Below are 17,332 nucleotides of genomic sequence, written 5' to 3'. Positions count from 1 at the left end.
GAAGGGATAGTTAGGGAGTTTGGGATTGACATGTACACACTGCCATATTTAAAATGGATAACCAACAACCAACAAGGACATACTGTATAGCACAGGGAACTCTGTTCAATACTATGTAACAACCTAAATGGGAACAGAATTTTATAAAGAATAGATATATGTGTAGATATTACTGAATCACTGCTGTACAGAGTCATGTACCTGAAACTATCACAACATTGTTAATCGGCTATACTCCAATATAAAATAAATAAAGTCACTGGGAAAAAAAAGTATCCAAAGATGAGTAGATATATGTATATGCATAACTAAAAAAGATTTTGTACACCTACAAAAAACGCAACATTTTAAATCAATATTACTCCAGTTAAAAAAAAAAAAAGCTCCAGCTCCATAGCTTGAAAAAAAACCCAAAAGAATCCTTTAAGGGAACTTTATAAATACCTATCAAATTTCAATAAACAAAAAAAGATCAGCTGAGGATTTTTGAATCCACCATATGGACTGAAAATGGTAACATATAACCAACTCTAAGGAATCAGAAAACAGGAGTTGCTATGAATGTTCAGTTCATCTTTCTCCAGGATTCAGGTTCAAATGCCCCTTATCCTAGGGCTCTCCCTTCCTTAGGGCCCACTTCGACTGTTTCAAACTGTACTTATCTGACTTATAGTATTCATTTATGCAATCAGTTGATTGTGTCTGGGCTTTGTTTTTCTAATCAGTGTACATATTTGATAAAAATCTAGATTTTATAAAAGAATTCTTATCATTAGTTTCGCTAAGGACTTGCTTCTAATAAATCTCTTCCACAAGCATATCCAGAGCAATCAAATATTACCCCTGGGATAGCTTTCTGAGGGTAATTTTATGTGTAAGTAACAGAAAACTCACTAGCGTGAAAAAAAATCACTAGCTTGAATAAACATGAAATTATTAGGCACATGGAGATTGAGAGGTGTCTGTATTTCTATTTCCTGAACACTGTGGTAGTTAAAAGTGTGTTTATCCTGTAATAATTTAAGCTAAATATTTGTTTGGTGAGATTTTTCTGTATCTGTGTTTTGTTTTACATTTTTTAAAAGAATGAAAAATAAAACGTATTACTCTACATAAAAGGAAGTCCTCATTGAGGACAGGCTCCAGGGCTGATGAATTCAGTTCAACGATGTCATCCTCAGTATCAGAATCATTCCAGAGCTAATAAGCCTCCCATCATCTCAGCCAGACTCAACAAAGTTCTGAGAAACAAAGAGACCATGGCTTACCTTTAAGCCATCAAATTGTGATTCCTCAGAACAGCAGTACAATGTGTTAGAATGTGTTAGAAATGTGTTAGAAAATGCAGATTGTCTGGACTTATTCCCCCCCACCACCCGAATCAGAAACTCCCGCAGGAGGACCCAGAAATCCCTATTGTTCCAAGCTCTGTGAGTGACTGTGATGTGCTGAGGACTGTGGACCACTGCTTGGGGCAGTGAAAGTCTTCCCGGACCCAAGCTCACCCAACCACTCCTCTGTTGAATCACCAGCAGATTTTCTGTTCACTTCTGAACCCAATCACAGTTGAAGGTGATGGAATTACCTTGACTGGCTTTAGACTAATAATTTGATGTAGAGTAAGAGAATAAATGATGATGTCTCTTCCTCTCTCTCTCAAGCTATATCTCTTGCTATTTTGCTGGGTTATCTTGCCCATCTTGCAATCAAAGAAGTAATTTCCTGATGGAAATTTGAACTGAGGCCAAAGGTTTTGTTTGTTTGTTTTAATCCAAGATGACACTCTTGGGGTAACAATGACAAACTGTTACTTATACATTTTGTGCCCACGGTCATGAAATCTATGTGTTGACATATATCATCTCGATCCTTGGTAAAGGAGACATTAACTGTATTATTTTCATAGAAGTAGAGAAATTACTTCTGAAAGTCACAGAGTAAGTGACTCAGCTCAGACATGAGACTTAGACTGGGCACGATCTTTCAAACAAAATGACCTCAGGAAACCAAGATGAGTATAGCATGTTCAGCTGTGCAAAATGCATGCTGTTCACGAAAGAGAAGTTTTAAGTGATAATGTCAATAATATGACATCTGCAGTGTTAAATGACTTTCAATGCCACTTCTCCATTTTCCCTTCAAAGATCTTGGGACAGTCGTGTTTTTTGTTTGTTTGTTTGTTTTCTCTATATGCCTGAAAACAGAAAGAGTGTCTTATCTGGCCGCTCAATCTTCTACACTGCTTTACTCATGGGTGGAACTCAATAATCATATGGTCATTAAATGAGGAATAAATAATTCACTAAACCTCCTCTAGGCCTGAGCAGCCGATGGATAGAATTAAATTGTATTGATTTGCCAAATTAAAATAGAACTCAGTTTCTACCAGTTTATAAGAGAAATTCTAGAGCAGTACTAGCCAATAGGAATTTCTGCAAGGATGGACTATTCTATAGCTGTGCTGCTTAACAAAGTAGCCACTAACTGCATGTGGCTATTGAATTATGGCTAGTGCTACTTAGGAACTGAAGTTTTTATTTAAGTTAAATTAATTTAAATTTAAATAGCCACAGGTGGCTTTTGGCTACCATATTGAACAGCATAGTTCTAGAATCTTTTCAAGTTTTCTATACACGACCCTCTTACCTAAGTTTCTAAAAATGCCAGGGTGTTTTTATGTGTATATGAATCAGTCCTTGCCCTGCAAGGGCCATAAATGTAAGACCAAACTTTGGGACCAAACTTCACACTTTCTGAATTCCACATGCCCTCCTGCTGAACTTCCTCACTTCTTGTGTCACTTCTGAACTCTGAAATGTGCAGCCAGATACACTTTTCTGAGCCATGAGGACCTTCAGGGCTCTACTCTTCACAAGGGAAGATAATTATAGCAGGACATCACAGAGGAACTGTCTGAGTGATGAGTATCGGAACCCTTCAGAGCAATAACACAGCTGTCTTCCACAAACACAGGCAGACACACAAGTGTGTGGCCAAGGACACGCACTGTCACAGAGGCCGTTGGTGCTCCTATTCCTTGGACTTCACCACTTCACTACAAGAAGAAGATCTTAGAAGCTGAGCTAAGGTGGAAATTCCTGTTCAAATTATTTGGGGGGTAGTGATCTCTGGAGACAGGTTAAGGTGGAAATTCCTGTTCAAATTATTTGGGGGGTAGTGATCTCTGGAGACAGGTTAAGGTGGAAATTCCTGTTCAAATTATTTGGGGGGTAGTGATCTCTGGAGACAGGTTAAGGTGGAAATTCCTGTTCAAATTATTTGGGGGGTAGTGATCTCTGGAGACAGGTTAAGGTGGAAATTCCTGTTCAAATTATTTGGGGGGTAGTGATCTCTGGAGACAGGTTAAGGTGGAAATTCCTGTTCAAATTATTTGGGGGGTAGTGATCTCTGGAGACAGGTTAAGGTGGAAATTCCTGTTCAAATTATTTGGGGGGTAGTGATCTCTGGAGACAGGTTAAGTTGGAAATTCCTGTTCAAATTATTTGGGGGGTAGTGATCTCTGGAGGCAGGTTAAGCTGGAAGGCGGCAGGTGGTGGAGGAAGTCAGCAAGATATATGGTTTCAACTGAAGTCTAGCTTCCTCGGATGCCAAGGGGAAGCTCTGGACCACAGATTGCACCGTGAATATCAGTCTGCCTTGAAACACTGGGAACCACGTTCTGAACCTTGTATCCGCCCATCACTGGTAGTGATGGGGACAGAAAGTGGTAGCTTCCCAAGCAAAAAGGCTTCTGTTTGGTCAAGGGCCAATCTCTGGAGGAGGGAACAGACAGCTCTAGTTGTCAGGCAGCATGCAGCTGGGGGCACCTCCACCTGCTAAAGGGGATCAGAGGGGAGCCCTAAGGATGTCCCCAACAGAACCACTTTCAACCCCAATAATTACACTTTCACTTCTCTGCCTTCTTATTTTTTTTTTAATTGGAGTATAGTTGATTTACAATGTTGTGTTAGTTTCAGGTGTACAGCAAAGTGATTCAGTTATACATATACATATATCCACTCTTTTTTAGATTATTTTCCCATATAGGTCATTACAGAGCATTGAGTAGATTTCCCTGTGCTATACAGTAGATCCTTATTAGTTATCTGTTTTATATACAGTAATGTGTATATGTAAATCCCAATCTCCCAATTTATCCCTCACCCCCTTAACCCCTGGTAACCATAAATTTGTTTTCTACATCTGTAACTCTATTTCTGTTTTGTAGATAAGTTCATTTGTACTCTTCTTTTAGATTCCACATATAAGTGATATCATATGATATTTGTCTTTCTCTGTCTGACTTACTTCACTCAGTATGGCAATCTCTAGGTCCATCCATGTTACTGCAAAGGGCATTACTTCATTCTTTTTTAAGGCTGAGTAATATTCCATTGTATATATGTACCACATCTTTTTTATCCATTCATCTGTTGATGGACATTTTAGGTTGCTTCCATGTCCTGGTTATGGTAAATAGTGCTGTAATGAACATTAGGGTGCATGTATCTTTTTGAATTGTGGTTTTCTCCAGATATATGCCCAGGAGTGGGATTGCTGGATGATATGGTAGGTCTATTTTTGATGTTTTAAGGAACCCCCATACTGTTCTCTATAGTGGCTGTACCAACTTACATTCTCACCAACAGTGTAGGAAGTTCCCTTTTCTCCATCCCTCTCCAGGATTTATTGTTTGTAGATTTTTTTGATAATGGCCATTCTGACCGGTGTGAGGTGATACCTCACTGTAGTTTTGATTTGCATTTCTCTAATAATTAGTGATATTGAGCAACTCATGATGTATTTTTTGGTCATCTCTATGTCTTCCTATACACTAACAATGAAACATCAGAAAGAGAAATTAAGGAAACAATCCCATTTACCATTGCAACAAAAAGAATGAGATACCTAGGAATAAACCTACCTAATGAGGAAAAACACCTGTACTCAGAAAACTATAAGATACTGATGAAAGAAATAAAAGATGACACAAACAGATGGAGAGATATACCATGTTCTTGGACTGGAAGAATCAATATTGTCAAAATGACTATACTACACAAAGCAATCTGCAGATTCAGTGTAATCCCTATCAAATTGCCAATGGCATTTTTCACAGAATTAGAAAAAAAAATTTACAATTTTTATGGAAACACAAAACACCCTGAATAGCCAAAACCATCTTGAGGGAAACAAAAACAAAAACCAAAACAAAAAACAGAGCGAGAGTGGAGGAATCAGGCTGCCTGACTTCAGGCTCCACTACAAAGCTACAGATATCAAAACAGTATGCTACTGGCACAAAAACAGAAATATAGATCAATGGAACAGGTTAGAAAGTCCAGAGATAAACCCACACACCTATTGTTACCTAATCTATGACAAAGGAGGCAAGAATATACAATGGAGAAAAGACAGTCTCTTCAATAACTGGTGCTGGGAAAACTGGACAGCTACATGTAAAAGAAGGAAATTAGAACACTCCCTAACACCATACACAAAAATAAACTCAAAATGGATTAAAGACCTAAATTTAAGGCCAGATACTCTAAAACTCTTAGAGGAAAACATAGGTAGAACACTCTATGACATAAATCACAGCAAGATCTCTTTTGATCCACCTCCTAGGGTAATGAAAATAAAAACAAAAATAAACAAATGGGACTTAATGAAACTTAAAATCTTCTGCACAGCAAAAGAAACCATAAACAAAATGAAAAGACAGCCCTCAGAATGGGAGAAAGTATTTGCAAATAGAGCAACCAACGAGGGATTAATCTCCAAAATATACAAACAACTCATGCAGCTCAATATCAAAAAACCTAACAACCCAATCAAAAAATGGGCTGAAGATCTAAATAGACTTTTCTCCAAAGAAGACATACAGATGGACTTCTCTGTGTTCTCGGCTTTCTCTCTGTGCCTTAAACACTGCCGTGCACTCCAGCCGCCTTCAATCAAAAGTTGACCCCAGTGTCCTCCTGCTCTGTTGGAACAACCCAAAGTGCATTCTGCACCAGTGAGACTGAGCTCACCCACAGGGCTGCCCGGCTTGCTGATGCACCATGGATTGGATGCCCTTTCTTCCCTGCCTCATCTCCATTCCCCTCACCTGGCTTCCTGGGGTCATTTTCCAAATGAAATTCTTACCCTGAAATCCCTGTCTCCTAATTGACTTCTCGGGAACCCAAACTAAGTCATCCACGGAGAGTGCCCCTGTCCCCCACCCCCACCAGGCATTGCTCCTGAGGCAGTCTTAATCATGATAACTGGGTCTCATTTGGATCCAAATTCTCACTCCTTTACTTAAATCTCCTCTCATGATCCTCTTTTTTTTTTCCTGCAAACTGGCCTCACTGGGGCCACTCCACATCTTCCTCCAGTTTTTTACCTGTTTTGAAACCCATAGGGTGTTTGGTCAAGTTCCCACTTACTTTTCCACCAGTAGGTTCCCTAGTCTCTAAATAAATGTGCAGATAGAAGTGTAGGAGCCCTGGCCAGGGCCATCCAGCAACACCTAGGTCCTGCCCCACATGCCCAGGGGCAAAGTGTGATGCGCAGTGTTCCAGACAATAGCCTCTCAGTCTCAGAAGTCCTTTCCCAACCACAGGTCCTGTTATATACATGCATGATAACCACACACTGAGTGAAGGTGCAGGAAGCTACCAGCATGTTTGTGAATGTTCTTTTCACTCTCATCCACACACAAAGTAAAATATTTATGGGGGAGTCTCTGCCTTACTCATTATCATCACTAGGTAGCTTTGTCCCTGAAAAATCTCCAACCTTGGCTTACAGAGGCCCCAAATGTTTAATAATTAATGGTGCAGCTAATCATTCATTCTAACTTCCCAGGCATTTGTGAGAATGTGCTTGTAGCTTTCTAAGGCCTCGTGTAAATGCAGGGGGAGAGCACACATCTTGGAAACCCATTCTCTACAGGGTTTACCTTAGGTTTTGTTGTTGTTGTTGTTGTTTAAATGGCCAGGCTGAGTATGCTTAAAACAGATTAGGCTTAACAATGCTATGTGTATGTGATTATTTTAGCTCTTGTTGATCTTGTACTAAATTAACTCTCTTTTTTTAGAATGATAGTTGTAAAATATCACTTAGCAGAGACCTGTATATAATCTGTTTTGTGCCCATTTCCAGTGTGTAACATCAATCAGGTTTCATTGCCCTTTCTGAGTTAGAAGTGGAAGTCAGTGTAGAAATTGAGGAATTTCTGCCTTATCTACAAGTCTTCCTGTTTCATGAGCAGAGCCTACAGAGCCTACCTGAGCATGTGAAGTTAGGTGTAAGCCCTATGGTATACGGGGTTGAGCAGGGAGCAGGTCTCTTGTCTTACTTAGAATTCTCCATAAGAGTAATTACCTGCTTGCTTAAGACCTTGGTCCATGTTGAAACCTCAGGCAGGGACGAGAAATCTACAGAACTGGGTTGGAAAACAGTCTCTCCACATAATCTGGATAAACTAGGTGACCCTTAAACCTGGTTTATTCTCTAGTAAATGGAAGTTAAAAATACTATTGCGGGGACTTCCCTGGTGGTGCAGTGGTTTAGAATCCACCTGCCAATGCAGGGACACGGGTTTGAGCCCTGGTCGGGGAAGATCCCACGTGCCGTGGAGCAACTAAGCCCGTGCACCACGACTACTGAGCCCACATGTCATAGCTACTGAAGCCCACGCGCCTAGAACCTGTGCTCCGCAACAAGAGAAGCCACCGCAATGAGAAGCCCGTGCACCGCAACGAAGAGTAGCCCCTGCTGGCCGCAACTAGAGGCCACATGCAGCAACGAAGACCCAATGCAGTCAAAAATAAATAAATAAATTTACAAAAAAATAAAATAAAATGAAAAAAAATTACTATTGCTGATTGCTATGAGAATCAAGTGAGACCTGAAAAAGAGGTGAAGTGTGAATTATGTTTCTAGAGAGAATTGCTATTATAAAAAAGAAGGAAGAAGGCAAGCATGCTCTGTCCATGCTGTTGAGAGGCCCCGCAGCTGAGTGGTTAAGAAATGGGGCTTGGAGTCTCAGTTTTCTGGGTTTGAATCCCCTGTTCTGCCACTGACCCCTTGTGTGATCTTGGAAAAGCTGACCAACAATTCTGGCCTCAGTTTTTCCTTCTGTCAAATGGAATAATGATAATAATACCAATCATGAAGCGCTTCTGGGATGATGAGTGAGTCCATGTCTGCCAAGTGCCTGGGGCAGTGCCGTGTACTGAGCAAGGACTATCCAACTGCTAGCTAGTATTGTGAGTGAATGAACACTCCAAGGGCGTGTAGAATAGGGGTGATGAGAAGAAGTAAAAGGGTTAACTGGGAGCGAAAAGAAGTGTCCAATCAAGAGCAAAGAGGGGTATTTCTGAATTCACAAATTTTTAGATTTCCTGGGAAATTGTAAGTCTGACTTTAAGTTTCCATCTGTGCTTAGGGGTGGGTGATTGGGGATCAAATTGGAGAAGACTGTCCATCTTTAGATCCAGAGGTGATTTCATGCTGCTTTTTTGTTTGTTTGTTCATAATCATCAAGAATAGCATGTTGAATTTAAGCTAACCTGGACCATGAAACAAATAATGAATTCAACTCTTCTTAGTAAAATAGTATAACTGAAACTTTAGAAGCTATTCTCTCCAAAGTTTCCTAAACCACTCAGCATGTCATGAGCACCTTTCTCAAGATACAGATTTCCAGGTTAGGACCCTGCATAAGTTAGCAAGGAGTGGGCCAAGGAATCTGTCATCTTCACGGGCACTCCAGGTGTTTTCTGATGATTGAACACATTTGAGAATCTCATCTAATCTAACCTCAGGAGCAGAGCTAGGTCTAGAACCAAGGCTCTTGACTTTCAGTTCCATCTTTTCCTCCAAAGTGAAATCACACAGCATGTAGGGTATGATGTTTGGGCTGTGCTAAGAATAAACTAAGTTATAACCTACAAATCATTCTAGACCCCGTGTTCTAGATGCTATCAAAACCTAAGGTGGGGTTACTTTTCCCTTAAAATTATAATTTTCCTTTAAATTTCCATTAAATTCCTTTTGATTCAAACTGCAGGGTTTATGGGAATTGTAGTTCATGATTATTTATATCGCAGTCACAATTACAGAGAGCACTGCCTTGGTTAACACCTGTAACTTGCCAAATGCAGGTACCTGTGTGTATGTTACACCTCGATCTAGATAAAGCTAACGTGGGCACTGTGTGTCTTAAAAGCAACTGCAAATAGTATCTTCAGGCTACTCTCATAATTTGTGAAAACACACTTATTGTTTGGTGGAAGGAATAAAATGTTTGCCATAGCAACCATGGCAACCTTGGATGTCTTGCCTATTAGCTGTAATGCTGGGAACACCATCAACAGCAGGGAAAAAGTCCTTGGCAATTAGCACGCAGACAGTGCCCTTCCATTTTAAGAGCTTAGGCTGAAGCTCCTGGGTTTGGAAAATTCTTAACTTGATGTGTTAATGAATGCTAACATCAACAATTTCATTTTTGTTAATTTCGGGGGGTTAATAAACTAAGGTTTTTTACTGTGGGCAAAAGGGTTATGTGATTTTCTTTAGACAGACTTGAAGAAATATTTTTAGCAATAGCTTTTTGTTTTGTTTTGGTTTGGTTTGAGTCAGTCTCTTGTGATTTTATTCTTTGCAAGGAGGTTGGAAAAGTTCCTTGTTATTTTATTTCCTTTCTTCCATCATTAACATAATTTCTTATCATATGTAAATATGATAAGAATAATTAGAATAAATGAAGGAAAAACTCTAAAGCATGACTAAGGAGTCTAGTTGTGGACAATAGGGGGGTAAAGAGAAATAGTTAAGATTTGAGGATTTTCACTTCAAAAACTGTGATGGTCACACAAGGAGTTCTATATTATACCACCAAATGTCAGATCGCTACATATATTCTTTATGCAATAAACCATGTAAAAATGGGTCTCAGTTTATAAAAGAAAGACATGCTGATAACAGAAAATGTTACATGCAAAGAGCATAAAAGAATAAAATCACTCATACTTTCATCACTCAGAAGAAATCACCATACACGTTTCTTTTCTATCATGTTTTAATATTGTTGAAGTCATATAGTTTACACAGCCTTGCTTTTTTTCACTTAAGAAGAAAGAGGTCTCATGAAATGGGCAGGAAAAATTAAGTGGAAATAAACAGTAGGTTCAGAACAATTTTAGATTTCTTGGAAATGTAATATCTCCTCCTTCTTGGACCTCCCTGCCAGTTTTGAGAAGTTGGGAGAGGGTAGAATAGATTGGGAATCGTGGACGTATTGGTGAAGACAGGATTCATTGATTAAAAAAGTACTTGTGGACCCAGCAACTCAGAATCTCTGCTCAAATGTCTCCTCCTGGTGCTTTTACCCCTTCTTGATTTTCTGGGTTTTTAGAAACATTTTTTTCTGTTACATAGTAGTCTCAAATAGCTGTGCTTGCATCCTGAGTTCCAGGTGTTCTACACTTGATGGACCTCAGTTTCCCCAACTATAATATGGGCATTATTCTATTTACTCTACCGGGTACTTTGTATGTATTAAGGTAGGTTAAACTGCAGTATCAAATAGATTCCACTACACGATAGCTTAAACAAAATAAGTCTTTAGTTCTCACTCATACTGTAGTTTACATGTGATGATGTGGGAATCTGGCATCTTTCCACGCTGAGGTTCTGCCGTCTTCTAAGTCCTTGTCGGCTGCATCCATCAGTGGTGAAAGGAGAAAGCAAGTGGGGAAGAGACCCGATGGCCTGCAGGTGGCACATCTTCCCACTCACATTTTTATTGGAGAGAACTTGTCCATAGGGCCACAACTCGAAAGGTACTGAGAGCTGAAAAGTTCAGTTAAGCCATGCACCCTCCACAGTCCTATTACTACAGAAGGAAGAGAGAACGGATATTAGTGAATACCAGCAGTACTGGGTATTCATGTCTTGCAAAACACTTAATAAAAGACATTCCATGGTAGGGGATAAGCATACTTCTCTTTCTTTCCTTGCATTTGAATCTTGGCAGGGAAGTGAAAACAAAATGCCGTCAAACAAAAGTACTGTTGCCGAAATTCAGCCCCTGTACACCAGTGCCGGATTGAATCTCGGAGACAGACATTTGGGTGAAGTAGAAAGAGATAGCTTTATCACAGGACACCAAGGAAGGAGTCCAGGGCAGCTAGCGCTTAAAAGACCCGAACCCCCTGAAGGTTTTCAGGGAAAGGTTTTTAAAGACAGGGTGAGGGAGGGGGGTTGTGGAGAGTGTGGTCAGCTCGTGGACCTTCTTCTGATTGGCTGGTGGTGAGGTCATTGGGAGTCAGCACCATCAACCTTCTGGTTCCAACTGGTCTGGGGTCTACATGCTTATGGGCAGCATTCAGTTACCTTCTCCCAGTCGGTGGAGGCTTCAGTATCTGCAAAACAGCTCAAAGGACGTGGCTCAGAATAGTATCTACAGTCCTTGAGGAGGAACTAGAGGTCCTTGACTTTGTTTAATGGCTAAAGTGTTATTATTTGTCTGCCTTGACTATTTTCCTTTCTGCGTTTTCTAATTTCTCTGATTAAATTTATTCTTTGACTAAAGTTTTTCTACAGACAAAAGGCAGGCGGAGGACATTGGTGGTGGTCTATTCTGGGAAGGCCTCATAGGGTCCTACTCGGCTACAGTACTAGCTATTTATTGGGATGAAATCGATGAATGTGCCTTATGTCCAGAGTAGGGCCCATCTCATGTTCTCTGCCCCCTTTGCCCACTCCCGTTTGATGACAAGCTATCTCTGCAGTGGGCAGCCAGTGGGGACTCAGAAAGTTCTCAGTACCAAGGAGGGGTCCAGCTGAGTCCTCCCGAGATGGCAAGAATGTAAACTGGAACATCACTGAAATGATTTTCAATGGCACAGGTTGAAATCAAAAGGGACTTAATGGTTAACGCCTCTAAATTAAAAATCTAATGAATCACCCAACCTGATGCCCTGAGCAAGGTTCTTAACAAAAGGCCTACTTTCTTTCTTTTTTTTTTTTTTTTCATTGAAGTATAGTTGATTTACAGTGTTGTGTTAGTTTCAAGTGTACAGCACAGAAGTTATTCATAATATATATCTCAGTTATACATAATACATACCTATTTTTTTTCAGATTCTTTTCCCTTATAGATTATCACAAAATGCTGAGTATAGTTCCCTGTGCCACACAGTAAGTCCTTGTTGGTTATCTGTTTTATGTATACTAGTGTGTATATGTTAACCCCAAACTCCTATTTTATCCCTCCCCCACCTTTCCCCTTTGGCAACCATAAGTTTGTTTTCTATGTCTGTGGGTCTATTTCTGCTTTGTATATATGTGGATTTGTAGCATTTTTTTTTTAGATTCCACATATAAGTGATATCATATGGCATTTGTCTTTCTCTGTCTGACTTACTTTGTTTAGTATGATAATCTCTAGGTCCATCCATGTTACTGCAAATGGCATTATTTCATTATTTTCTATGGATGACTAATATTCCATTGTGTATATATACCACATCTTTTTTATCCATTCATCTCTCCTTGGACACTTAGGTTGCTTCCATATCTTGGCTATTGTAAATAGTGCTGCTATGAATATTGGGGTGCACCCATGGCATACACATTCTACAATAAGTCCCACTCAGGATTCAGATGTCTTGTGGACCCTTGGGTCAGGAAGAATAAATATGGACCTCTTTATACCTATGTGAAATGAAAACAGAAAACTTAGGCCACAAGTCTTCCAAAGAAGCAAGAGTTCATATTGATCTTCTGCAAAGTTCCAATGTGTCAAATGATAAAATCTGGGACTCAAAGGCTTTGGTTACATGTTAGAATGTTGCTGTGTGTCAGACATGTGGAATCACAAGGAGACCCAGGGATGGGGCCCTCTTATGTCTCTCTGAGATGTTGCAAGCACTGTTTCGTGGCCTGTGTTGGTCTCTCCTACTTTTGCTCTGTCTCACCTTGTTTGCTGGGGAAACAGCTTTCAGCTCCACTGTCACTGTCTCTAGGGCTTTCTGATCACCTACCTAGGCATTCTGTCATCTGTGCTCCTATTGAACCTTGTGTTCACCTCTCTGAAGGCTCTCTTTCACATCACGTTACACATTTTTGTTTGCGTGTCTCTCTCTCCTCAGTATCGAGCAACCTCCTGGTGCTCAGTGAGCATCTGTTGAATGAGTGAACACTAACCTCTCAAAGGCATAGTCATCTTTGATCGTGCATCAAATCGTTCATGATCGTGCATCTTTGCATCCACAGCAAAATGTCTGGTCCACAGCAGGTTCACAGCACGTATTTAGAAAGAGCTAAAGATCAGAGAAAAGAAAAGGAGGAATGGAAGAAGAAAGCAAAGAAGGAAGGAAAGAAAGACCAGTCAGGAAGAGGATATAAGGCATGTTAAAGGTTAAGGTTGTAAAAAACTTAAAAAATAGGTGACATTCCATTAGGAATCCAGAAGATGAAAACTGTAATAACTGAGAAAAGAGAGGATGAATCATAGAGGAAACAGCATTTGAGATGAATATTAAACCATGAAAGGGAATTTGATGGAGGAGGAGAATGAAAATTGGGTTGAGAATGTTCATTGCAGCACTGTTCACAACAGGCAAGACATGGAAACAACCTAAATGTCCATTGACAGATGAATGGATAAAGAAAATGTGGTCTATATATACAGTGGAATATTACTCAGCCATAAAAAAGATTGGAATAATGCCATTTGTGGCAATGTAGATGGACCTAGAGATGATCATACTAAGTGAAGTAAGTCAGACAAAGACAAATATCCTAAGATATCACTTATATGTGGAATCTAAAATACGATGCAAATGAATTTATTTACCAAGCAGAAATAGACTCACAGACATAGAAAACGAACTCATGGTTACCAAAGGGGAAACATGGGGGGGAGGAGGGATAAATCAGGAGCTTGGGATTAACATACAAACACTACTATATATAAGATAGATGACCAACAAGGGCCTACTGTATACCACAGGGAACTCTACTCAACATTCTGTGATAACCCATATGAGAAAAGAATCTGAAAAAAAGTGGATATATGCATATGTATAACTGAATCACTTTGCCATACACCTGAAACTAACATGACATTGTAAATCAACTCTACTCCAATAAAATTTTCCAAAAGAAAGTACCAGGGGTTGATGAAGAGAGGCAGACATAGTTTGGTTACAGACACCTTAGTTGAACACTGTTTTGTTTTTTTTTCCTCTGTGAGCGGTGACAGTCGTGGCTCTGTGATATGCTGCTGCAACTCTCTCTCTCTGATCCTCTTCCAGGAACTGGCGGTTGGTCCCCAGCAGATTCCAATGCTCAGCAGTGGCTCCAGATGGACCTGGGCAACAGAGTGGAGATTACAGCAGTGGCCACGCAGGGAAGATACGGAAGCTCTGACTGGGTGACGAGCTACAGCCTGATGTTCAGTGACACAGGACGCAACTGGAAACAGTACAAGCAAGAAGACAGCATCTGGGTAGGACAAATTTTCTCATCAGCTGAATAAAACTGAGATTCCCTCATGGTAACCAGTGAACGTTTCTGTCCTTTTCCTCTATCCAGATTGCCGGTAGCTTGATAACTGTTGTGTACCCATTCAGAAATAATTAGACCATATCTAGGTCCTATCTGCAGCATGACGCCAGTTCCTAGGGAAATGAGGATGTCTGTTGCAAAGAGTTTAGTGTTTTCCTCCTTTTCTGGTAACTTGGGGATTTCACTGACTGGGCCTCAGTTCTTTCAGGGATAAAAAGAGAGCTACAACATGGAAGTCTGATCGTTGACAAGAATGTATTGGTTGACTGAGTATGTGTTTATTAAATATTTACCTATTTTTTTTAGCATCTTTATTGGAGTATAATTGCTTTACAATGGCCTGTTAGCTTCTGCTTTATAACAAAGTGAATCAGCTATACATATACATATGTCCCCATATCTCCTCCCTCTTGCGTCTCCCTCCCACCCTCCCTATCCCACCCCTCTAGGTGGTCACAAAGCACCGAGCTGATCTCCCTGTGCTATGCGGCTGCTTCCCACTAGCTATCTATTTTACGTTTGGTACATACATAACTGAGCTAATTGCATCATGACAAGGTATGTAAAGTGCCTGGTACATAATAAGTAAATATTTAGTAGTGTATATATGTAAATATTTACTTATTATGTACCAGGCACTTTACATATCTTGTCATGATACAGTTAGCTCAGTTATGTACCTCGACCAAAGTTGCCCAGTTGGTGCATCTTGGTCCGGTAATCCACAGCCTGGTCTGACTTTAAAGTCATTGTGTTCAACTGCCTCTATTCAAGTTTTGAAAACAATTAAAAGTGTTAAAAATACAAAACATATATAAAATTTAGAATGATTCTGCCTTTATAAACAATCTGCAGCTTGGATGTAAAATACAGTTTGGTCCAGGTTATAAAAAAAAAAAAACTGTGCCTTCCACAGCCCTGGACACAAGCTCTTGACCCCAAAAGGTGAGTGAAAGGCTGTCCCCAGATTACGAGGTGAGGAATTGGAGGTCGAGGCAGGGGCAAAAGGCACCCAGAGGAGACCTCATAGACTTACGCATCAAATAAAATAATGTGTTGGTTCAGGTCACTTTTGCTTTCGGGAAAAAACCTCACCAGATATTTACTTTTTTCTAAATGTACATAGGAGGTGAAGATTTAGCGGTTGCTAGCATTAGCTTTCCTTCTCATAATGTCCTTAATTGTTTTCCCTCTTAAATCAATCCCAATTACACTTTCAAATTGCTGCTGTTTGCACATACATTTTTCTGTATTGGTCTCACTCTGCTGTGAAAACAAATTCTATTTTATATTCATTGTTATTTGTTAATTGCTTACCCATCACTATTCGTAATTGAAAGTAATAGTAAACTGAGGATTAAGATTAGTTATGGCAGATTGAAACTGGAGAATATTGTAATAGTCATCTTTATTCTGAGTGGCTTGTAATATTAGGTGGTAATATTTATGGAGAGCATGGGTTTTCTTCATTTTACAAATAGTCTTTTGGGGACTATTCTGTTTTTTCCTCAATTTTGAAGCCCCCATAAATTTTACAGGGTTTTTTTTTTTTAGTTTGAAAAGAGGAGTAAGCACACCTTCCATTTTGAGGCACAGTTTTAAGATTTTATGCTGACTTGAGAGGGACAAATAGATGTGGTGTTATTTATTTGCTTTGGCATTTTCAGTCAGAACTGGTTGATTTTCAGATTGAAGTTTTGAGTTCTTTTGTCTAAACTTTTATAAAACCGTGAGTTTCATCTTCTTCAGAATCAAATGACCTGCTTTTGCCCTGTCCTGTGGATCAGGATGTATTTCAAGAATGGACAAGTTCTCTGGGCTTGTGAACAGCGGGCATAAGGCCTATTTTACTTTCTTGCCCCTGTTGGTTTGCCTGTGCTTCCACAACACTCCAAGCCCCTTGAAGGCAGGGGCCTGTTTTATAAGTCCGGTAGGCTCCATGCCTATTATTACTGGACACGTAGCCTGAACTACGTTTTGGATGGCTATTACAAGAACTGCAGAATTATTAGGGCTTACAGAATTGGAGGGGAGGACACTAGTCTTGTGCCTGTCCCTTTCCTCATCTCAGGATAGCCTTGGCCTTTGGGAGGAGGCAAAAGATGCTGGGCGAGCAGAGGAGAGAAGGCAGGGAACCGTTGTGCACAGGAAGGCAGTGAGTTCCAGCTAAGGCCTCCCCAGAGACACTTCCAATGCCTGCAGGGCCCTTGTGGGGGGGTGGCAGCTTCAGGACCAACCTGTCAGATGCAAACCCCAGGAGGAGGAAAGATTTGGGGAGCGGTCTTCGCCCCTCCAGTGACATGGGACAGGGACATGGTGGTAAGTCGTGCATACTAACAAGGCTCAAATTTTGAAAAACAATGCGTGTCCCCTCGTATCACAATCGAGGGAACAAACGGCTACCGAAGACCAATTGCCCACAAATTTGTACACAAATGCCATTCCATATACATAAAAAGGTGTTATAAATTCTGGAGATTCAGGGTTCAGAGACCAACCCAAGCTCACATAACCAGACACTGGTGATGCCAGAATACAAACCAAGACTGATTCCTGACTATACTTGATTTGCAGAAACTGTACTTTCTATTTCTTCTTTTACTACACTTGAATTTGTTTTCTAATTTTCACAGAACTGATTTATCTTTCTCACCTTAGACTTTGCCAGGCCCACTCCAGAAGAAGAATGTTAAATCCCATTGTGTATTTCACGTGCTGCTAAAATTTAAAAGTGAGAAAGCACTAATACTATCTAACTATA

At 40.1% G+C, this 17,332-nt stretch overlaps 1 protein-coding gene across 1 annotated transcript in view; it reads left to right on the top strand.

Annotated features, from left to right (window-relative positions):
* CNTNAP5 (contactin associated protein family member 5) overlaps nucleotides 1-17,332 on the top strand; it is an 829,028-nt gene that overhangs the window by 227,921 nt on the left and 583,775 nt on the right. The window contains exon 3 of the mRNA XM_036857137.1: nucleotides 14,319-14,512. Within this exon, the coding sequence (XP_036713032.1) occupies nucleotides 14,319-14,512 (194 nt within the window). The remainder of the gene's footprint in view (nucleotides 1-14,318; nucleotides 14,513-17,332) is intronic.

Source organism: Balaenoptera musculus, chromosome 7 (assembly GCF_009873245.2).
Source record: "Balaenoptera musculus isolate JJ_BM4_2016_0621 chromosome 7, mBalMus1.pri.v3, whole genome shotgun sequence".
NCBI classification, from domain to species: domain Eukaryota; kingdom Metazoa; phylum Chordata; class Mammalia; order Artiodactyla; family Balaenopteridae; genus Balaenoptera; species Balaenoptera musculus.
Note: the sequence above shows the minus strand (reverse complement) of the source record. Positions and strands in the feature narration are given on the sequence as shown.